General features: G+C 42.9%; 1 protein-coding gene across 1 annotated transcript in view; it reads left to right on the top strand.

Moving 5' to 3' along the window:
- The window catches only part of TEX14 (testis expressed 14, intercellular bridge forming factor), a 1,549,829-nt gene that overhangs the window by 86,324 nt on the left and 1,438,667 nt on the right, over window positions 1-24,838 (top strand). The window contains exons 3-4 of the mRNA XM_085647123.1: window positions 7,035-7,200; window positions 8,499-8,635. Of these exons, the coding sequence (XP_085503249.1) occupies window positions 7,035-7,200; window positions 8,499-8,635 (303 nt within the window). The remainder of the gene's footprint in view (window positions 1-7,034; window positions 7,201-8,498; window positions 8,636-24,838) is intronic.

The following is a 24,838-nucleotide window of genomic DNA, read 5'->3' as shown; positions in this document are numbered from 1 at the left end:
GTGTCGCCTCCAGGGCTGCTTTCAAGACTCAGAAAAGCGGCGATTATAATTTCGCGATATTTACAATGCGCCACTGACATGCATTATCGCACGTTAGCAGCAGTTTTCCTAACGCCTCGCCTTGCATCGCTAATTAGATGAAAAGTAGGCGTTCCTGAGGAAAACAGCATTGCAATACACGCTGACACGGCTTCACCAAATTAACAAGCAGGCAGCAGACCCGTGAAGTGATGCCTGAACTCGCGCTAAGCCCCCATTATCGCCTGATTTTAACATCTGCAAAAAAGCAGACTTAGCATTATGTCCTATGGGAGGTGTGAATTGTGAAGATAAATCCACACTTCAGTATCAGCGAGCTCTGCCATTATCGCTGATCATTTATCTCCAGATTTCTCGCGTTGAAGGCGTTTTTGGCCGCTATCGCTGAATTTTATATCGCCAATGCACAAAGCGTTGTTAATACAGCGCTATCATGGCGATAAAATCCAGCGATAGCCGATAATAGAAAAAAACGTGCTAAGCACGTTTTGCGACAATTATCGCTATGTGTTGTTAATATGCCCCTTAGTGTGTCATCTTAGGGGAGGCTAGTTAGTGTAAAGGCTCTCAATGTCGAGACTGACCAAAAGAGAAGTATCCGGGTTAAAAGTAAGGGAATCTAGTTGTCTCAGCAGATCCTTTGTATCCTTTAAGTAGGTGAACGTGGCTTGCACATTAGGTTTGAGGAAAAAATCATAAAAGCGAACCAATGCCTGATAATATCGGGCGACCCAGAGGGGGGGGTTTCGGTTTTTGGGTGTTTTTGAAAGGGTATAAAACTAAGGGATTTTGTATTCCCCTGTTGTCAGGAAATCCTCCTCCCATTTGCTAATGTCACACCATGTTTTATCATCCTCCACTAAAAGTTAGATTTTTTGTTTCAAACTTGCCGTCGGATAGTTTTCTAGCTGCCGGTAGTTCTTCTGATCATTTAGCAGGTGTCTACTTTCCACTTGGTAATCCATTTTATTTTGGAGAACTGAACTGTTATAAAAACCTTCAGCTGATGGAGAGCCTTAGATCAGTTATAGTCAAACCATGGTCTATGAGATCTGAATATGCCTGACGTAGTCAAAACATGTGCAGTAATGGTGGGTTTGTTAAAGTTTACCACAACACAGTCCCCCGCCCACCTCTTTACTTCAGAGCCCACCCAATTTACACTTCGCACCATGTTAATGGATCCATAGCTGTCCATGACTAAGTTGAAATCTGAGTTGAACCAATGAACCCTTTTCTTTTTCAACTCTTTGTAAGATTCTAGTTTAGGCTTGGTTAATAGGGGACATTCCCTACGGCCACAACGTATGGGGTTGCTTTAGGGGGCAAGTTGATTACAACCCCTGTCTTGGGGAAACAGGGTGCACCACTTGCGGAAATCTGGGCATTGCAATCAGGGGGTTAAGGGTCCTGAGGAAATAGAAGCAACACCAGATAACACCCTGGCAGCCTAAGGAGCTGGGGGTGAGGAAACTGATGCACTAAGGTGCTCTGGAAGTCTCTGTAGGTGGACTAAACAGGTCTTACTAGAAACACCACATGGTGGAGTACTTTGTCCCTGCAAAGGGTAAACCGGATGTTTCATACAGTCCAGGGTCTGTCATAGTTTGGATTCAATCAGTGCCAGCCGTGATGTGATGGGGTCCAATTTAGCCTTCAAAGCAACATTAAACTTGCTCGAGTGGGCATCAGACAGATGGTCTAAACGGTGAGAAGAGCATGAAATTGGCTCTGTTTGCACACTCACAGTATCTGAGTAACATACCTGTTTTGGGGCTGCCACTCGTCTCCTGCAGTTGCACCATGGACTTAAAGTTAAACTTGAATGGGTAAGCCCCTGAACATGTTCAGCTGATGCATCCACTCTCAGAGGTGAGGCTATGGCCACCGAGGACCCTTTCTGTTCGCCCTCAGACATGCTAATTGCAGTTGTACCAAAATTCTTCTTCGATACAACGGTCATTAATGGAATGAGAGAGAAGCAAGGTGCTGGATTTTTCTTGGACAATGGTTTGATTTCCTCTGGTTTAGTACCAGAAGCTTACATGGCTTGGACCATGTCAGCTGGATTGACCAGAGGACACACTTGATGTCAGACTCACAAGACTGCATCATACCAGATTTCCCTAACCTAGAGCAAGGTAGTATGCAAATTGGGGCTGAGTCTGAGAAGGCACTGGCCATGACGTCTAGCCCCATGCTCTAGAGAAAGAGGAGAATGAGACACCTGAAGCAGGCTAAGTTTTGGCTTGTGGGTGAGATCTAGAGATGTAGGGTTTGCTAGCTGCTGCAGGACATACCCAGGACGAATTCTGCAAGGCACACGTTGAGTGCCTCAGATAGAAGACTAGGAACAGGTCACCAAGGGCGTGGTCAAAAGACACTGAGGCCCATATTTACTATCCCAACAGTGATGCAAACCCAGCACAAAGGGGCATATTTACAAAGGAGTGACGGAGCGCAGCGTTAGCCTTCTTGGCTTAATGCCGCGCTCAACCACTTTTGAAATGCAGGGCTGCACCGTTTTTACAACAGTATGAGGCAGTCCTGCGTTTCCCCCTGCTTTGGTACTAATTACAGCTTCCTAGTGCCAACTCAGTCACCCTTGCGGTGGGGGGAATGATTGTTTATCTGCAGGAAGGTGTCCCTTCATGCACATAAACAATCTTAAATGGTGGTTTGTAACTTCTATCAAGTGGTTTGTGTGCCGGCAGAGCACGCCAGATATCAAAATTCAGAAGCAAAGCATAAACGCACTCTCAGGACACTTTAAATGTTGCAGTATAAGTTGATTTAATCCATCATCTTCTTGTTCTGCGTTTCAACTTCCCCGCAGTCTTGATCACATGAGATTTTTCACCAATTAAGGGGCATATCATCAACAACCGGCGATAATTATCACTAAGCGCACTTAGCGCTAGAATAATTATCGCCGGCTAACGCTGAATTTTATCTCTGAGATAGTGTGCTATCTCCAACGCTTATCTCAACAGCGATAAAATTCCAGGCGCAACCTGCCAAATGTGGAAATCCAGCGATAATCGCACAACATTTGGCGGTAGCTTGTTGATAGGGCAGGGTGGACTTAGCCATTATATCCACCTTCCATTGGATATAATGGTTAAGTCAACCTGAAAGCAGGCGTAAGGAAAGTAGCGATAACCGTGGTTAGCGCTACCTTTCTTATCGCTGTGCTTGTTAGTATGCCCATTGATAATTGGAGAAATGTCGGTTAGCGACATTTCTCCAGTTATTTTGGGACCGAACGCCAGATGCAAAGCTGGGCGTTACAGGAAAGGGCGCTAAGGCAAGGATTCACGCGATAGCATGACCTTGCTGATAAAGCGATAAAATTATCGCCGCTTTTTTATAGCGCCGCCTTGTTGATATGCCCCACAGTGTGTATAAATGGCTGTGGTATAAACATCAACAAGGGACTTTCATGGCAGAAAGCAAGTAAAATACAGCGGCCATGTTGGAATGTATTACAGCATACATATCAAACAACTGAACTGTATTATGGTAATTATGACAACTGTTTTTACAGAGGGAGACGATATGTCGAAGGTTGTATATACCTAACAGTATAGCTAAGTGGAATTAATAGTTCTTCTCACTATCAACACCAAAACTTTAATGTCTAAAAGTGCCAACACACACTGCCCTGTTGTAAGGTATTGTGACATGCAAAACAATCAATGTTATTAGGTCTCCGTGTCATCACTAGTATTTGAAAGAGTAATATGCAGTTAATTTTGGCCCTCCAATCCTTACGGTCTGAAGAGTGAGTGCTCTCTAGATACTGTCTATGTATAAGTGAGATAGTCATTCCGAGCTGGTTCTAAACCGCGTGTGTGTGAGAAAACTCGAAAATGCAAATGCATCGGGGTAGAATGAGAGGTCCAAACGGGAAGCGCTTGGATGGGTCTTGAGTAACCTACCCACTCTGGTAGCAGTGCTGCGTGGGAGCATGGCCATGTGCCGCACAGCCTCCTGCATACGAAAGTCGTGACCCAAAAATGGGGGCGGGTAAGGACGACACTAATCAGAGGAATTTATAGATGGAGGATATAATCTCATGCCATGGGGAGAAATTGTGAAAGTCATAAAAAGGACTGACTACCCACAGCTACAGTCATGACTTATAAGAGGGGAATTTCTATTGTTACTCTATCACATTGTCATGTAATGGGACTCATACGGTCCCAAGTGCGAAATGTCACAGACTGACAAAGATTACTGAAAATGTGCAGAAGTCTTCTCTGACGGTGCCTCACCAGATCGTGCCTCCGCAAAAGGGGTTAGGGAACCCGTTTTGGTGTCACCGACGTAACAGAGTGGGTATCTTCCTTTCCTCCTGTAACCAGAAAAAACTTAAAGAACATTAAAAACTGATGTTAAACTTTCAGTTACAAACATATATTAAACCCACGGTTCCTATTTGAAGGCACACAGAATGAAGATCTACAGTTAATGACTGGCTACCAGATAGGTATATAGCACAAAGGAACAGACAAGAGAGGAGAAGTCTTGAAGGAGAAGCATTATGCATCATGTAGATAGACCCCCATTCCTCATCGAGATTGAGCCCACCCGGGCTCTTAGTTTGTAAGTCTATGATGTATTGAGACTCCCTCTTCCTGAGTCTAAGTACTCTGTCTCCACCCCGGATCCTATTGGGTATCTGCTTCATGGTATAGTATGACACAAGGGAACTGTCAGAAAAATGCCTGTCCTCAAAATATGCTGCTACAGGAAAGTGGGGATCCTTGTTGTTAATTGCCTTCATGTTCGAGCATCCTCTTTTTACCCATCTGGGAGGTACTACCCACATACATGAGTTTGCAGGGACAATCTAAGATATATATGACGAAGGAAGAGCTGCATGTCAGGAATTGAGGCATTACTCTGGTGGAAATCTACCTGGCTGTCGTGAATTCTTTATGTATGTGACTATTCCTACAGGCCTGATAATGACCATAGGGGAAGAAACCTTGAAGATTATGTTCCTTCACCTGTCTCGTCATGGTGATGTCACTATCGACAAGGAGGTCTCTGAGACTGCGTCCCCTCCTTAGTTGAACAGGTCTTCAATGTATCTCAACCAAAGTATGACCTGTTCAATCTTCTCTGCTGCGTGAACTTTCCCGATGCAGCCCACAGCTTCATTGGAAGCGGCAATGTGGGATGCATCCCAAACGCAGACCCTCACATCACAAGCCCGTCATTGACAGCAGCCTTAATTGCGCTGCAGGACTCTGCATAGCAAGCTCCGCAACTTCTTCGAAAGCGACCGGTACGCGACGCATCCTCCATGGAGGACTTCGCAACGCAAGCATCCTTGTCAACAGCCTCCTCAACGATGATACAGGACTTCACATCGCAGCTTTGCAGGTCCTCAGAATGGGCGCAGAGTGACACATCTCCGACTAGGACCACTCATTGCCTTGGCTGTGTGATGCATCCTCAGCGCAGGACCTTGCAATACTGCGCAACCAGGATTTGAGGTACTAGTGTTCAACGGGCCTAGCTGGTTCCAAGCAGCCATCCCGCTTTCTCTCACGTTTGGCCTGAACTTGTAATTTTGTCCCGATCTGGCACAACCCGATAACTACAGTTGACACTTTGGTCCTCATTACAGTGGCGGGCGGACTGCCACCGACAGGCTGTCAGTAGCAGTTCGCTCGCTATCCAGGGCATCGGTCCAACCGTTACATTACAATGAAGCCGGTCAGACTTCAGAGGTCGGGGGTAGGACTGCAGCCTCTGACAGGATCAAAGATCCTGTCTAGATGGCAGTTGGATTCTTAACCCTACAGTTTAGGCGGTGCCTGCACATGCACTGCCGTAGGGATTAGGATATCCTTTTCCGACTGCCTCTTCATGGTGGTCCTACTACCGTGAATAGTTATACAGAAACTGACTTTGGCGGCCCCAAGCAGGGCCCCGGGCCTCGTGGATCACTGCTAAGTTGCTTGTGGGGCGCATGTAGTGCCCCGCCACACATCCATGCCCTGCGTGCCAAGCACCACATGGTGCATGGCACACGGAGCATGGATGTGCACAAAGAGCCTTTTTCTCCTGCGGCTTGTGCTGCGGGCCTCTTCCTGGCCCACAGCACAAACTGCAGTAGAAAAAAGCATTTTACAACTGCTTGCATGGCGGTTGTATCCTAATAGGGCTAGCGGGACGGCCGACTCATTATCGGACGGTCTCCTGCCCACAATGATGGCAGTGGGTGGTAGCTGGTCTGACCAACCACCATTGTAATAAGCCCCTTTGTGCTTTCCGGCTTTATATTCATTGCTATCTTTAAAATGTCATATCTCCAGTTCTACTGATTGGATTTTTGTTCGTTTGGTCTTGATTTATTTATTTAATTTCCTCTATTTTCCTAAATTAGTGTGGGATTTTTTTGTTGTGTTTTCAGTTTATTACTGTTTGAAGTACTACATAAATACATTACACAGTGCCTCTAAGTTAAGCCTGACTGCGCTGTGCCAAGTTACCAGACTGTTGATCACAGATTAATTTGGGAATTGCTTGTGCCTTCACCCTGACGTGGATTGTGGTTGCTGCTTGAGTAGGGGTTCACCCCATTTAACCAGTAACCAATTTCTTACATCAAACATTGGTTTTGTACTGGAAGGCTGCCTTCCCAGTACAAACGTCTATGCTTAGACATGGTTTAGCATTTTTTTTACACTTTCTGTGCGTTGTGTGACCCAAACTCAGAGCAAAGTGTCACTGAATATGCCCCATAGATTACCCAACTTTCAAAGGTTTTATACAGTTTAATGCTAACCAATGACTCACCTGTGGCACATATGCACTTTGCAGCCATCTCATTTAGATGTATACTGCTCAGACCAATTGAAATCACTGTAGCTTTGTTATACTAATTTGTTGCCTGGGAGTCAAACAAATGATAAAGTGGATTGTTTAGTTCTAGTCTTATCTGCCCTCCTAAATTCTAATAAAAATTTAATTTTCAGCCGCTGTAATGATGGGAGCACACCTGTGCATGCAGCAGCTTTTTCGGGAAACCACTGTGTTCTCAGTAGGATGATGGAGGCAGGAGGGGACTTGCGACTCCATGATAATGATGGAAGGAACCCGCATGCCTGGGCGCTCATGGCAGGGAAGGAGCGCAGTCCTCAGGTAAATCGTTTTTTTTCATAGGCCTTGTGCTCTCTTCTGATTTAGTAGTCCACCCTGTAGTCACAACTCCACTACGTGCTCTACAGATCACAAAGGTCTAGTTGCTACTTCCCTATTTCAGACTAAGAGAATTACATTTTCTTACAATTAAATCATAGTCAAATTTTAAAGAGACGTCTGGTCTTGCACAGATATTTTACGATCACACTAGTACATGAAAAAGACAGTGGGGCATATCAACAAGGGCTTTATCTCTGCTTTTTTGGCTTTAAAAGCCAAAAAAGCAGAGATAAAACTAGCACCCTATCAACAACAGGATGCTAACACGCAAATTTGCATGTTAGCACCCTTTTACTCTACGCTTCCCCTTGCATCTCTAATGAGATGCAAAGGGGACGTTCCAGAGTAAAATAATAGGAGAAATGTCGCTAAGCGACATTTCTCCTATTATCAAGAATGTCGCTAACCCTGTTAGAGACAAAAAAAACAGCGCTAACCGCGGTTAACGCTGCTTTTTTACGTCTGCTAATTTTCAGACTTAGCCATGATATCCTATGGAAGGAGGATATCATGGCTAAGTTTGCCTGTCCCTATCAACAAGGTAACGTGTGATTATCGCTGGGTTTCCAGCGATAATCTCACGTTAGCCTGTTAGCGTGTAGATTTTTATCGCTATTGAGATAAGCGTTGCTAATAGCACGCTATCTCAGCGATCAAAATTCACGCTAGCCGGCGATAATTATCCTCACGCTAAGAGCGCTGAGCGATAATTATCGCCGGTTGTTGTTGATATGCCCCAGTATTACCTACATCCACGCTATGACATTCCCCTTTCATGTAAGCTCCTACGTACATTATTGAAAAACATGCTGTTAATCTGCAGTGGCACATATAGTCAGGTCCTCTCCTGTTGCTTTTATTGAATACAAATGTTGTCCAAATTCTGAAAAAATCTCAAGAAATTGCTTTTCTAATGCCAATTGTTCCTTAACTATTTTATTATTTTTGTTATCTCTAGATCATGATCAGTCTTTCAGGCATTACTAATTTATGGATTCTACTATTTGTAATGCATAAGCATTTCTGTAGTCATATTGTTAGTGTGCACTGTACAAATTTCTTATAAACTTGGCAGGGTAGTCATTGTGTACATGGCATTTAGACGTATATATTTGTTCTGGTTCCTTTGTATGCTCTTGAAGAATTTCCACTAACCAGCAGTCTCCTCAAACAAGCGTTTTAGATGTTCCCATTAGAGAAATGAATGACCTGTGCCTCATGTCATATTTTTCTTGAAGATGGTGGAATTCATGCAGCGCTGTTCAGCACACATGCAGGCTTTGGTTCAGTGTTTCCCATATGATCTGCTGCCGAAGGTTGATTCGTCCCAGGGGCTTTTATGTCATCCTTCTATTTTTGGAATTAATTCACACGGGTAAGAGTTAATGTTAATTTGTTGCTGTGTTTTATTGGAAGCCTTTAAGTGCATGTTGTCAACTCCTGTGTATGCAAAATATGTACCAGGAAATTACTGAGCCCAGCCACCAGCTTAAGTGGCGAGTCAGATATTATTAAATCAGAATCAAGTCTACCAATGTTTCAGAGGTAAATCTGTCATGTGAGACACCGTCTACCCAGCCCTACTATCTTTTCACAGGTTATCCTAGCACTTGTTTTCCCCTAGGTATGATGTTCTTTCAGAATGATGCAAAAAACGATTCATAGATTATTCTGACTGTAGTTGTGTCAAGTTGCACAATAGCTTGCCTGTTAGCTACAACCTGTCTGGTCTTTTCAACCAGCTGTACTCTCCTTCTGGGGCTTTTTGTTTACCTTTTTCCCCCAATATATATGTGGAGCCAAATTTTCTATTGTTTCATGCAGCGCAGCTTTGTGTGAAAGGGCGAGAGCAGAACAACACTATATCTTGCTATGATAGTGTGCTTTTGCTCTCTCAGCCTGGGATAATGCACTTTAGGCTGCCTTACACCACGCACACATCCTTGCACCATTGTGCAATGGTGTATGCATGATGTTTAGCATAGGGTTTGTACTGGAAAGGTACCCTAGCAGTACCAAATACTGGAGCAGATTTACAAGCCCCTTAAGTGACTTTTGCACCGCCGGTGCGTCACTTTTGTGACGCAGCCACGACGTAAATGTTGCGGCCCATTTACAACGTGCCGCATCTAGGGAGATGCGTCCCGTTGTAAAGCCCTGCGTCACATTATACCTGCGTCAGGTATAATGTATGCAGGGTAGGCGTTCCCACACAAAAAGACATGTAGAACTGACGCAGTGAAATCTAAAAGATTTCACTGCGTCACTCTATGCCTTCACTGCGTCAAAATCCCTATGCCTGCTCAGACCAGGCGTAAGGAATCACGTAGGGCTTTTTGAATGGGACTCACCCATCTATTGTGGCGCATTGCTGGAGTTGCGTCACTTTCATGAGCAACTCTAGCAATGCGTCACTTTTGCACCAACAGATGCATCTGTTAATACTTGTGCCATAGAGCACTGCATTGTAAATACAGCGCATCAATATTGGCGCAAGGACATTTGGTGCTGATGCAAGGAAACTGACGCATCTATGAATATGTGTAAATTCCTTGTAAATTAGCCCCACTGTACTTAAACTCAGCCCCAGAGCAGTGGCCTTCCCTCATTGCATGTGCTGTTGCAGTGGTGGAGTTAGTGGATAGAAGCGCCCACTAGGAAGATGGGTTCACTTGGAAGATACAGCCTTTGAGAGATGGCAACTGCAAGAGCAAAGAAAGACAGGGTGGGCCTCATTTACAATATTTTGTCGCACTGCAACACAGCAAGCCTTCCTGCTGCGCTGCCGTATGTCAAAAGAAAAGGGCAGGAATGGACAGAATGCAGCACACATAGAAAATGGAAAAACAAGGAGGAATAAAGGTATTTCTCCTTGCTGTGCCTCCCATATGCCTCCCCTGGGAAGGCATAGGAATCTGATGCATTCCCAGGTTTACAGAACCTTTTAAATCTGGGAATGCATCAGGTTCTATCTATGTTGCATCGGAGCATCTTCAGCAACACCAATGGAGTGCTCCTTTCACACAGAGTAATGCATGAAAGGGGGCTATATTTACAAGGCCATGAAAAGCCACGCAGGCTGAATTTACGTGGCCTTGTAAATATCGTAGGCACTCTGCGCCACCGGCACGTCGAAAAAAGTGACCCATTGGCGATGCAATGGACTTGTAAATAAGCCCCTGTTTTCGTGGTCTTCTATTGAAACTAGAAACCACGAAACATACTGTGCGCAAGACATTAAAAGCGTGGCAGACGTGGAAGGTGGTGCAGACGATTGGACACAGAAGTACCAGTGACACAGCAATTTCTAACTTTCCTATTTTGAGGTCTCAAGAAGAATTTCTCCTCCTTAAGAGGGGACATGACCAAGGATATTGGAGAACATTGGGGCATATTTACAACAACCGGCGATAATTATCGCAAAGCGCACTTAGGATAATTATCGCCGGCTAGCGCGGATTTTTATCGCTGAGATAGCGTGCTATTAGCAACGCTTATCTCAATAGCGATAAAAATCCTGACGCTAACTTGAGATTATCGCTGGAAACCCAGCTATAATCTCACGTTACCTTGTTGATATGGACTCACAAACTTAGCCATGATACCCTCCTTCCATAGGATATCATGGCTAAGTCAGTCCTGAAGCAGGTGTTAGGAAAGTAGCGATAACAGGTGTTATCGCTACTTTTCCTGACGCTATGCTTCATAGCGTGGGGCTTGACGATAGGAGAAATGTCGCTTAGCGACATTTCTCCTATCATGTCAGGTCAGGAACACCAACTTTGCATCTCATTAGAGATGCAAAGCTGGGCGTTAGGAATCCCCACGCTAAAGCAAGGTTTCACGCGTTAGCGTGACCTTGCTAATATAGCGATAAAATTATCGCCGCTTTTCGGCCGAAAACGGCCGCTAAAGCGGCGATAATTTATTATCGCCTCGTTGTAAATATGCCCCAAAGTTTCCTTAGAAAAAACTACATTTACCAAGGAAATACACCAGCAGTTTCTCAGACAAGAAGTGCTTGAGTCTTCTCGGTTTGCAAGATCATCTAAAGAATCTTGAGAATAGGTTGCATGGGAACAGCCAATTAGGATACAGGGTTTCCTTCTGGTACTGTAGGCTTGAATATTAAGAACTGTGTCCAAAGTCTGTTGTAAACAATTCCGGGGAAATCCAATGCCAACAAGATCCAGCTGAACAGAACACATCACACACCAGACCTATAAGCTCTCTGCCTCGTCGACACGCTCCAGACATCCTCATGAGTGCCCTTGTCTTTAAGATCAAGGAGAAAATGATGGCAGCCATATATTCTAAAGATAGCTTCTCTTTCGCATGGTACTCTATTAAACTCTTTCAAGGTCCTCTCTCCCATTATGCTCCCAAAAAAGAAGATAATTCCACCCAATGCTTGACTTCTTGCGGGAGTACCGGATCAACTGTAAATGGGGGCATCCTTTTTGACTTATCTTTGACTAACAGAATCATACAACACAGGTTGCATCACTAGAATAAGCAAAACAGTTACTGCAAATTACCAAGAGGACAGACCAAAGATCCGAGACCAAAGATCCGAGGCCAGATCATCTTTAATTGATAAAAAGCCTCAAAAATTGGCTGAAGGTCACGAATAGGAGCCCCAGGTTGACTTGCAAACCCACCGCAGCGGACATGGAAAATGAACAGAAGGCAGTACTAAACAAAATATTGAGCTCTACTTTATATAAAGACACCCCATGTATGTCCCAACAGGACTCGGATGATGCTTTCAGGTAATCATGCACACATGCTCCCGATATAGGGTTGGTTTTGCTCTCATTGGCCAGAAGTGGCAGAGATCATTAAACTGTGCATGTATTCTCACTGCGGCCCATGCAGGGAAAGTTGTGAAAATATTCCTTTACTTTAATTGAGCCCTCAGCCACAAACGTTCTTGTAAAAGGGGATTTTTGAGTGGGCAACAGTTGGCATTGGCCACATCTGCGGGACATGCTACATGGCAGGGCGGGACAGGGTTAAGGGAGGAAGGGCTATTACATTTTTCACATTCATTTGAGAATGTATAATCGACCTCTCCTTTGAAACCCAAATGATCTAATCTGAGCTAGCATGTTCACATGCTGTAAAGGTTTTTGTCAAATAATGTAACAATGACTGTAAGCATAATCTTGCAGCATCAAATCATATTCAAACATAGTAAAGTTTTCAGTTAATCTTCAAAACCCCCCGATCTTTTCACCCACTCTTCAGTAATTCATAGAATCAAAGTGTTCATGACTCAAAATCCTATGTCCATTTCTTTCGAAAGGGGTACACAGACCACCCCCAATATCTATTCCATTTCTCCAATATTTAATTACATTTTTTAGGGCAGCCTCTGCTTTCATAGAACACTCTCTGCCAGCATCCACCAACCCATATCTCTCTTCCAGTAATTCAGTTGTGGTACCAGTTCAGCCCTCCACATCTTCGAAATGTTTCACAACTAAACCTAGTGTCATCCATATCTGATCCATACAGGTGAGAACAGTTGTCTCCCAGATATTCAAGAGGCACCACTTCTAAGTTATTATCCTTTTGACAAAGTTTTCAAGGCTTGAATTTAAGTATGTCATGGGTTTGAAGGGGGAAGGATTAACGATTCCAGAGGCTCTTACTTTATTTGGGGGGAAAGCGAGCAAGTTGACCATTTATCATGGTTAGAGTAATCAGTTTAGATGTCTTAACTTGCCAGCTAAACGCCTATCTATCCTGAATCGACTACATTTCTTTTAAAGTGGAGGGCTGCTTGCTGCAGGAAACACAGTTGCTGAAGAAGGACAGGCACAGGTTAAAATCCAGTTTCCAAAAGAATAATTCTCATCAGGGTAACAAAATCAGGTGCGTGGCTTTTGTCTTTATGAAGGACTTCAAGGGAGACGTCATAAGAAATTGCAGCAGGGAGGACTCTCACGTACTAGCTCTCACTGTCCAACAAAGGTGGAGTATACTCACATTATTGTCTTTATCTATGTCCCTAATATGCGCCTTGAAAGATTCTTGAGAAGAGCAATAAAGGAGATTTTCTAAGAATGCCAGGGTAAAGATATCATTGGGCGGATTTAAATATTGTAATAAATGGTCCTCTCAACTGATGCGCACAGGTAATGGGACAGACGGGCTTTCTTTCTGTGAAAACTAGTCATTGGTTACAGAATTTGGGCCTAATTGATATTTGGAGGACTTAACTCTCAATCGAGAGAGACCATACTTGCTACTGAGTTGCACATAAGACTTGCGTGCATATTGACCACCTTCTTCTTTGACACACCATGTTACGCAAAATGGAACACTCTAGATAGGAAATATCTCACTGATGGACCATGCAGCCATCTCCTTGCCACTCTCCATGCAGAGGTGGAGAACTCCTACCAAGCACTGGAGGCTGAGGTACACCAGTCTACATAACCAACAACACAGAACAGACAGTCACAATATTGTTTGGGTCAGATAACAAAGAGGCAGATACTAATCTAAAAACGAAATATTATGCATTGGATGATGTAGTTCAGGAGAGAAACAACTCCGTATGAGACACAACTTGAAGAACTAGGCCAGTTGAACAAACTTCTGGGCTCCCTGTAAATATTGCACAAAGTAATGGCATTGGGGGGCCCAGTTAAAGGCATTGGAAACTGATTAGACAGAATACCTGCTCTTGAAAAGCATGCAGTGGTATTATGACAGTAGTGATAGGGCCAACAAAACACTGGCTTGTATACTGAAAGCTAATAGGGAGAAGGGCATTCAGTGTCTTGCGAGTTAGAAATGATGGAACCCTTTTGGCTCATGATGGATTACATAGAACTGTGACATAAGTGTTAGAGTGGAATGCTCTGAAGGCTGGTTTAGAATGTTTAGTTCACAGTTACACACAACACATAAAGACATGTAAAACTAAGCTCCATGTGTGGCGTAGTCTTTGGCCGGTTCCTCAGTTGGGGAAGACGCTACAACTTGCAACGAGTTAGAAGATAACTAACCCGAAGATCGACAGTGCTCTCTCTGACAGTTTGCGTGGTCCAGGCAAACTGCTTGTCCATTCAACGTGTATTGCAGTCAAAGTACAGAATCACCGCTTTACGCATGTGGAGTCAAAGCGCAACTCCAGTCGCTTTAAAGAAATTGGAAATGTTGCAAAGAAATCTACCTATTGGTGACCGAGAACCTGCTGGTCAGGCTGTACATAAAGATACTGTGATGTTAATCAATATACAGTCATATGCAATCCGGAGTGCTAATGCTAAAGGCAGATACAACCAGGTTTTCAAGGAGCAGTTAATAATAGTCGCAAGTTGCAAGATAACATTACTATTTGAAAGTGGTGGAGACAAAGTGCATGCAAAGAGACGCCAAATAATAAAACACTTATTTACTCACCAGAGTAAAGTCAGCTGGTACGACCTCAGTGCCAGGTGCTTAAACCCAGGAATTTTAGGCAAAAAAACACAAGCTACGGCTGACCATAAGTTAAGCACTTCGAATCCCAATTTTTAAGATAAAGATTCAGTTCCTGTGCACAAATCTTCCGGAGCACGCCGTAGATCGACTCCACTGTAGACCAGTTGTGTGAAAGAAAAGCAAAAGAGGAAGGTGCACCAGTGAGAAGTCCAGGTCTAAACAATATCTTTGATATATCCTTTTAATTTTCTTGTAAAAAGACTCACAGCCAACGCGTTTCGTTCCACACTGGAACTTCTTCAAGGCTGAAAACATGCAACGTAACAACATATAAATACCATTAACACCACAGAAGGTCACGTGACACAACAGTACATTCTTTCTGATAGCCAAAATTTTACAAGGCTACCAGAAACAGGAAATACATCAATTATATAGAAAAATAGACAGCATCAATTTACTCCCAATAATAACAGATGTACCAAAGAATAAAAAACAAGACAACATTTATATCACATATATATTGCACAATGAGAAACATGAACAATACTACATATACATGTATGCAAAAATATAACATGCACATATTGAAAACGCATTTTTTTAAAACCTATCCAGAGTATGTGGCTATACGGAGTTGATTTTATAGGGCAAGAAAACATTACGCGACTTTTTTTCAAACAGACCAGATGAATCCAGTAAAAGTGTACTTCTTCATGAGCCTGCATCGCATACCATTGCTGACGTTAGAAATATACAATGCCTTCTCTCTATTTGTGATGAAGTTGAATACGATAAGACAACTCTATTGAATGATTTCTAAATCAGACAGGATGGTCATGCGGAAAGTGGCTTTCGTCCTAAATCCAAGTTTATGCCTACTTTTGGCTATGATCCAAATATTGATGCCTTTTACAAAAAAGTATCAGAGGAATTATATGCATTGGAAGTACCTAACAAATATAAGCCCAAACCAACAGAGAATATCTCTAAATCTGAAAGACTGGCCCTTAAACATCTGAGGGAGGACACCACGATTGTGATACGCGAAGCAGACAAGGGCGGTAACGTAGTTATCATGAACCGCCTTGACTATTTAAATGAAATCAATCGCCAACTTAGCGATACTTCGTGTTACAAGTCCATTGCACATAATCCCATCTCTAACTTAATCGCCACTATCAATGCCAGGCTTAGTGAATGGAAAGATGTTTGTCTCATCTCAGAGGATGAATATAGATACCTTAGAGTTGACTGTCCATGATATCCTTGTATTTATGCCTTACCTAAAATACACAAAGGGGGTCCCTTTCCCCCGGGGAGACCTATTATCTCTGGGGTGGGTTCATCGACTGAGAACCTTTCCAAATTTGTGGACACAAAAATATGTGGTGGACCTTCCGTCGTATATTAAGGACAGCAAAGAAATCCTGGTTAAATTTAAGAACTTCCAGTGGTCAGAAGAACTTTTGTTTGTTACCTTAGATGTTACGAGTTTATACACTTGTATTGATAAACACTTTGGAATCATGGCTATGCGCACTTTCCTTGATAGGGAAGGCGCTGATCCCTACGAACATAATGAAAAGATTGTCGAAATGGTTGACATTATCTTGATGAACAATTTTTTCCTACATGACTCTAATTGGTACCAACAGACCAAGGGCGTTGCGATGGGTTCCGGGTTTGCTCCCTCGTACGCCTGCCTCTTTATGGGGTGGTGCGAGAAGGAGCATGCCTGGGCCCGGGTGGCCTCCCCCTGGACTGAATTCATTGTGTTCTGGGGGAGGTACATCGATGATGTCATCTGCCTTTGGTCAGGGTCTGTTGAAATGTTGCAGCAATATTTCAATTATCTAAATGATAATGTGTTCAATGTCAGATTTACTATGTCTTACCACAAGGACAATATTAACTTTCTAGACATAAACTTTTACATCAAGGATGGGGTGATACAGAGCAGACTGTTCAGAAAAGAAACGGCGTGTAATGCACTGTTACACGCATCTAGTGCCCATGCTAATTCTGTTATCAATAACATCCCCTATGGCGAAATGACTCGCATTAGGAGGAACTGCAGCACTGAGGAGGATTTCTTGTACAATATAAAGACAACAAGGAAAAGGTTTGAAAACAGAGGCTATAATACTAAAGCATTAGACAAAGCTGAATTTAGAATCATTGGCACAAATAGGGACTCCACATTGCTCGACGGGTCAAATACACGAAGGAAAATAAAAAATGATAACAGATTGAGATTTGTTACAAAATAAACCACACATAGCAATGGCATTTTTAACATCCTACGAAAAAATTGGCATCTCCTTTCCTCTGTTGTGGGATTAAAAGACTGCATTTCTAAAATGCCTGCCATTACATATAAAAGAGGGACCTCTTTGAGGAAACAGTTATGCCCCAGTTATGTTGTGTCCCCTCCAAATAATGCTAATTGGATACTGAAAAAACCCAACGGTTTTTTCACGTGTGGGTCTTGTAACATTTGTGGAAGTGGAAAAAATAAGACCAAGTCCTTTTCCCATAACAGCTCACGGGTCTACACTATCAGCCAATTTATTAATTGCAATACAACCCATGTGGTTTATATTCTGAGATGTGATTGTAATACCATATATGTAGGCAGCACCATAAGATGTTTGAAAACTCGCATACAGGAACACAGGAGGGCCCTCTGAGCACTATAATGTCAAACACACTGGGGCCAATAACTTTTGGTTCTATGGCATTGACCATGTACCTATAGGTAGGAGGGGTTCTGATCGGGGACTTGTCCTAAGACAGCTAGAATCCAAATGGATTTGTCGATTGTGTGCCACTATACTGGGACACAACTCCGATTCAGAGATGCACTATTTCCTCTAGGTGAAAATTCTTTTTCCAGTATATTTATCGTGATTGATACCCCACATCGTTAAAGGGATTATGAAAAACAACTGTACTGCTTATGGATTCATAACTTTTGGGGGACAACTATTGTCATATATAACTAAACTTGCCCAAGCTAGGTACATGTGGGGTCGTTTTATTATTTATTCTTTATTCTTTATTTTCTTATTTTTTATTTTTTGTATTCTCTGTGTGTCTCCTGCAGAATTAATGTGACATGTAGGTGTATAAGACATTATGCTACCATATAGGGCTTTCTTCATTTGTTATCTTTTTCTTCCCTCTGTAGCTGCATCCTCATAGTTTGTAAATTGAATTGGGGCATGGAATGATTCTTTTAGTCAACTATCTTTGCCATGCTTGTATTTTTACATGGTTTCTACTCCCTCAAACTACGGATCCATCAATAAGTATAACCGCAATTTATGTAGATTTACACGCTTTTCGGCATTTGCATTGTATTTCGGATATGACAATACACCATTCCATCATGGCGGTTTGTATTCTTTGTGTGTTTGGTATGTGGGTGTTTGAGACCTTACTTGATAATTACTTGCTGCATACTCTTTTTGCTTATGCTTGTATTCGTTCACAATATTAACGTGTTGGTGTGTCTTTATGTAGATTTACTCGCATTTTTACATCTTTTACCATGTTTCGGATGGGTTATTACACCATTTCATCATGGCGGCTTCATCTTTTCCGACTCCCCTTGGTGGTATCACGTGATACGCAAGACGTCAGGTGACCGACTCTTTCTATGGGCTCTAGATGTTTTAGATTTAAACATGGCCCGGTGCAGGTTTACTCGTTCTCTGCACTTTGCTGTTACATTTTCCCAGGACACGTTGGGGTTGTTGGATTCTACAGGTAGGAGTCGCCTGCACCATCGGTGGTACTATTAACAGTATTTGCTGTGGATAGTTTGATTCATCACGTAACGTTTTTCCGTACACGATGGCTTACGCCACTCATATACGGTAACACGTCTATTACAGTTTTGGGATATGCTTGCAGTACGCAGCAACCATCTAGGTTTTTATTCCTGATAAACTTGCTAATATTAGCGTACTTTTGCACTCGAGTATCATATGACCCTTTCACTTTGTGGTATCGTTTATTTACTTTATTTACTATTACCACTCAAGAAGGCAGCCTTTTTAAGAGATGGCATATATTTTCAGATCTAGGTACTGGCCGGTTTAAACTTACTCGTTATACGTATATATACTATGGTTATATTTTACTTCTTTAAATCGTTTTCATGGCCTGGGAAACTTTGGTAGTCTATGCTTGGTATTGGTGTGTAGGGTTAGACCATGTTACACCTCACACGTAGCCCGTGTGTCATCATTTCTTGGTACCTTATTGCCCATTTGACACCATATACCTCCATTTTAATCATATTAGAGAATTGGTTTTAGCCTTGGGGTACAATTAGCACTTTAGTTATTCACTGCGCTTTCTCTTTTAGAATATTGGAATCCTTCTTTTCTTTGTGCTCGTATTATGGAGCCGACACCTTGGTCACCTGCAACTTAAAGTTACTCATTCTGATGTGGTGACTTTCCTGCTTTGAATTAAAAGAAAAACACAACGAAGCCATATCATATCCTAACTATTGGTAAGTCCATGCCTCTTACTTGGGGTATTGTCAGTACATCTTGTTTTTCATCTCTTTTGAACAATTGGCCTGTGATATCGGGTTGTTTTAGTCCTAAAATATTTTAATATTTATGCAGATATACTTTCCATCAGAAATACTGAATGTGAACATTTATTCATATATGCGGGACATCATTACGTTGTATTCCGTACCACGTTGTTTGTCTAACAGAATCCTGTTGACCGTTTCTACTTCTCTTCATCTCCCCATCCCCCTCCCCCCCCCCTGCCCACCGTTCTCTCTTCTTTCTCTTCTTTTCTTTTCGCCCTTTTTGTAGAAGCTTGTGGTTATTTTTGGAGAATGTTTTCTTACCCTATAAAATCAACTCCGTATAGCCACATACTCTGGATAGGTTTTAAAAAAATGCGTTTTCAATATGTGCATGTTATATGTTTCCATACATGTATATGTAGTATTGTTCATGTTTCTCATTGTGCAATATATATGTGATATAAATGTTGTCTTGTTTTTTATTCTTTGGTACATCTGTTATTATTGGGAGTTAATTGATGATGTCTATTTTTCTTTATAATTGATGTATTTCCTGTTTCTGGTAGCCTTGTAAAATGTTGGCTATCAGAAAGAATGTACTTTTGTGTCACGTGACGTTCTGTGGTGTTAATGGTATTTATATGTTGTTTCGTTGCATGTTTTCAGCCTTGAAGAAGTTCCAGTGTGGAACGAAAGGCGTTGGCTGTGAGTCTTTTTACAAGAAAATTAAAAGGATATATCAAAGATATTGTTTGGACCTGGACTTCTTACTGGTGCACCTTCCTCTTTTGCTTAAACCCAGGAAGTACAGGGGTTGTGCTTACCAAACCAGTGACAATGCAAAGCGACTGAAGATATCTGCGGCGCTGTGGAAGGCTGGGAGAATGGAGGCAAAGACTGAGGTTGCCTTTCCAAAAGTCAACAAGGATGATCCAGAGGTCAGCACATCTCAAGGCCTTAGAGATGGCTCACACAAACGATTCAAGATGAACCACCGAGGGAGCCAGAGAGAGCTACACCCTCAATGTCAAACACTCCCAGAAATGTTTATAACACTGCTGCTTTCTTGAAGCCACTGCCACCATTTGACACCGCCAAAGCAAAATATTGGCAATCGTTGGACTACTTGGATAGCGACATTTGATGTTTTCATTGATGCACACGGAGAGACTGATAACAAAAAGATTATCAAGTATCTCAAAACGTTTGCTGGTAAAGATTTAAAATAAGTCATAAACAACATGCTGTGAACTGATGAAGAAGCCGCATATCATCAGATTAAAGAAGTGTTGAATTTTAAGTTTAATCCAATGCCAAATGTTGAACAACAGGTCCACATATTGCTGACATGATAACGCAATAAAATGGCGCAAAGATCTTCTCTCGCCTTGGTGTAATTAAAGGTTATCATCAGTTAGAACTTGAAGAAAATTGCAAGTACATTACAACCTTTTCTACACATGTTGGTCTGTTTCGATTCAAAAGACTAAGGGAGATAGGTACAAGAAAATGTCAGAGGGCGGTGTAAAAGCAAATTTGGCAACAACGTGCTCCAACATTTTTGAAACGCAGGAATGCGCTGTATTTACAAAAATACAGCGCACCCCTCCATTTCCCCTAGTGCTGGCACTAAAAAAGCTGCCTAGTGCCAGCCAGGCACCCTTGCGCCATGTTGTAGGGGTGCCTGCGCTGCAGGGATGATTGTTCCTGCACATAAACATTCTTTAAAGGCGATTTGGTGTTTTTATGTTTGCTGCAGAATGCAGCACACACAGAGAAAAATATGAGGAGAAATTAATAATTTCTCCTCAGCAAAGCAATGGGTGTTGCAGTGGAAAGCCCACTGCAACACCCATTGCCCGCTCCTTTGCCGCAGCATTATGGGGTATGGAGCAACGCCACCGGCGCATCTGAAGAAGTGACGCTCTGGTGGCTTTAGAGGCTTGTAAATATGCCTCTAAGTGTTGGTGTGTCATCTGCTGCCGAACTGTTTCAAGACGTCATTCGACATATCATACAGACTGTCATAAATGTATTCAATTACATTTGGTTTTAGGAGATAAACAAAAAGAACGTGATAAAACTGTTACACATGTATCTCGTTTACTTGCTGAAGCAGGTTTGACTTTGAATGCAGACATGTGTGAGTTCTATAAGACAAAGCCAAAATTCTGTGTCCATATCTTTTCTGATGGGGTTATGACACCAGTTCCTTCTAGAGTACAAGCGCTGTCAAATGCTGATGCCCCTCAAGTTGTTTCAATGGTGCGTTCATTTCTTGGCATGGCCAGTTATGGTTCCAGATACATACAATGCTTTGCCAATGTAAGTGCTCCGTTGAGAGACTTGACGAAAAAGAATGCTTAATTTCATTGATTACATGTGTAGTAAGCTGGCTTTTTATATACTATAATAAAACAGGTATAGTTTGCAGAGAGTCCAGTGGATCCCCAGAGGCTTTGCAGGGGCTAAAGTAGATAACACGTATGCTTTCTTTTGTGTTAGTGTGCCGAGTGTTAGGCTTATCAGAGGGCAGTGCTAAGCATGTGTTGCACTCAATGAATAAATCAGAGACCAATTTACAAAAATAATTCTTGGTTATGTTTTGTTTGTAGAACCACAGAGTTTCATCTTAGGTAACTACGTTTTGCAATAGAAATACTTTTCAATATAGAAAGTGGACACTTAGGGCCTGATTACAATCTTGGAGGATGGGATACTCCGTCGCAACATCCTGTGGAGCTTGAAATACGGCGGACAGGATATCTGTCACATTTGTGATGGAGTATCACATCCACCAAGATCGTAATCAGGCCCTTAGTGCAATTTTCAGACTTTGCAATGTTAACCTATGGGAGGAAGAAAACATTCAGTATACAGGTAGGTAACATCGACTTACAAGACCATTCTTCTGAAGTTAAGATCAGTATTGGGCAAGGTTCAGTTCAGCACCAATAGTACACTACCAGCGGCGGGTGCAGGGTGCATGTTCGAGGTCGGGCGCCCAATACAAATCAATGAGGACTGGGGCATTCGGACTAAGGCTGCTTACAGGTAAGAACTGACCAGGGTCATAGCTGCCAAGGTTTCAGATCGCTATGTGTGACATTTTCGTAATTTCAGTTTAATTATGAGTGACATTTCAACGACCATGTGTGACACTTTCTCGCAAGCAAAATCAAACAACAAAGTTGAGGGAAACATATAAATATCAGAAATTGCACCTATCTGAGCAACAAGAAACTCCAAGAAGAGTCACATCGTAGGTCACAGGCTGTATTTAAAAAAGAAATAGGATCATCAATAAAAATCATTAGGTGACTGAGCGGTCTGCTCTGGTCTGCCGCGCCGCCCGCTACCTGCCCAGCCCCGCTCACGGCACGATCACACCAGCTGCAGTCTATCACACAGAGCTACACTACAGGCTCTGCGTTAGTCTAATGCCTGATGCCTGATACTTGGCAGGGCTGTTAAATGAGGCTGGAGCATGCGCTCAATATATATTTTTTATTCTAAAAAAAACTAATTGCTATAGTAGTGCCTGCCACTGAAACGGGGTGATTTCTGTGTTGTTGGATTCCTTGTGAAAGGTTAGAATTCTGTCCCTCACAGTGAAGTTAGCAGTAGCTGAAATGGGCTAACCCACTGCCCTATGATCATAGCTGTCAATTTTTCAGTTTGTATACGTGACATTTCTATGCTTTCAGTATGGTTATGTGTGACATTTGAATACTTGTAATGTGACACAGTATTTTGGGTTGACCAAAGCGGTCACGTTAGCGTAATTTGATAAATTAAACAAATTATTTCCACTACTTGCATCATATTAGGGTCTATAAAAGACATAGAACCAGTGGCAATGCGCCTGAAATACTTATGCACGGGTACATAACATAAGCATTCCTTTTGCATGCTAGGGGGCAGATTTATGACGACTGGCGCATCCCTGCATATCAGCAGGGATGCGCCAGTTATTATGCGCCACAGCTGCGCCACCATGGATGCGCCGCATTTATAATGCGGCGCACCATGGGGCAAAAACGGCACAGATGCGTGACGCATCTGTGCCGAAAAGTGGCGCATTGCTGGAGTTGTGTCGCAAGCGCGACGCAGCTCCAGCAATGATCTGGGGGGCCCTATCTATACAATGCTGCGTCAATCCTTATGCCTGCTTCAAGCAGGCGCAGGGTTTTGACGCAGCATGGGCCTAAAAGTGACTGAGTGAAATCTTGTAGATTTCACTCAGCCACTTTTAGGAGGCGTTCCTGCGCCGGAACGCCCCCACCTGCCCTGGAACGCCTACATGTGGCGCAGGGCTTTACAACGTGACGCATCTGGGAGATGCGTCACGTTTGTAAATACCCCGCACCATGGCGCAGGATTTGCGCCGCTGCTGCGTCACAAAAGTGACGCAACGGCGGCGTAAATGAGGCGCAAGTGCAACATGAATCTGCCCCTAGGTCTTTTGAGCCCGTTATGTAACTTATAATGGGAAAAGTCCGAGGTGGTTTTAAATGGTAAAAACATTAGCGAAACACAATTGGCAAGGATAGCCAAGGCTGTCAAACACATACAATCTGATGCAGACTGCACAACCATGCGAGTAAACTAAATATTTCATAATATTTACAGTAATGGTTAATTATAAAAAGCATGCAGATTGATGTCCGATTTCTGCAGTTTTGTGCAGACGTTAAAATGTGTGAGCACTCAGAGGGGCATATCAACAAGGGATTTATCTCTGCTTTTTTGGCTTTAAAAGCCAAAAAAGGAGAGATAAAACTAGCGCCCTATCAACAACAGGGTGCTAACATGCAAATTTGCATGTTAGCGCCCTTTTACTCTACGCTTCCCCTTGCATCTCTAATGAGATGCAAAGGGGGCGTTCCAGAGTAAAATAATAGGAGAAATGTTGCTAAGCGACATTTCTCCTATTATCAAGAATGTCGCTAACCCTGTTAGAGACAAAAAAAGCAGCGCTAACCGCGGTTAACGCTGCTTTTTTACGTCTGGTATTTTTCTGACTTAGCCATGATATCCTATGGAAGGAGGATATCATGGCTAAGTTTGTCTGTCCCTATCAACAAGGTAACGTGAGATTATCGCTGGGTTTCCAGCGATAATCTCACGTTAGCCAGTTAGCGTGAGGATTTTTATCGCTATTGAGATAAGCGTTGCTAATAGCACGCTATCTCAGCGATAAAAATTCACGCTAGCTGGCGATAATTATCCTAGCGCTAAGTGCGCTTAGAGATAATTATCGCCGGTTGTTGTTGATATGCCCCAGAGTCCCTCTCCCCCGCCAGCTCTTATCGTGCCAGCTCCAGGCTTCTAGTCCCTATGAACATGTCTTATTTTTCTTCTGTTAGCAGGCTCCACGGCGATAGTTCTGAGCAGACATAGAGGTGTGAAAAAGCACAGCAAAGGCTTAGGAGTGTTTCAGTCTACCATGCAGTCTACCATACAGGAACCAAGGGGTGTGTGTGCATGCTCTATGGAGAGTTCGGAGCTCCCTGTCTCGTACCTAAAAGTGAAGCTAATCCCTTGCACCAGGTGGAGGGGGGCTGTTGTCAGCTG

Source organism: Triturus cristatus, chromosome 3_2 (assembly GCF_964204655.1).
Source record: "Triturus cristatus chromosome 3_2, aTriCri1.1, whole genome shotgun sequence".
NCBI lineage: Eukaryota > Metazoa > Chordata > Amphibia > Caudata > Salamandridae > Triturus > Triturus cristatus.
Note: the sequence above shows the minus strand (reverse complement) of the source record. Positions and strands in the feature narration are given on the sequence as shown.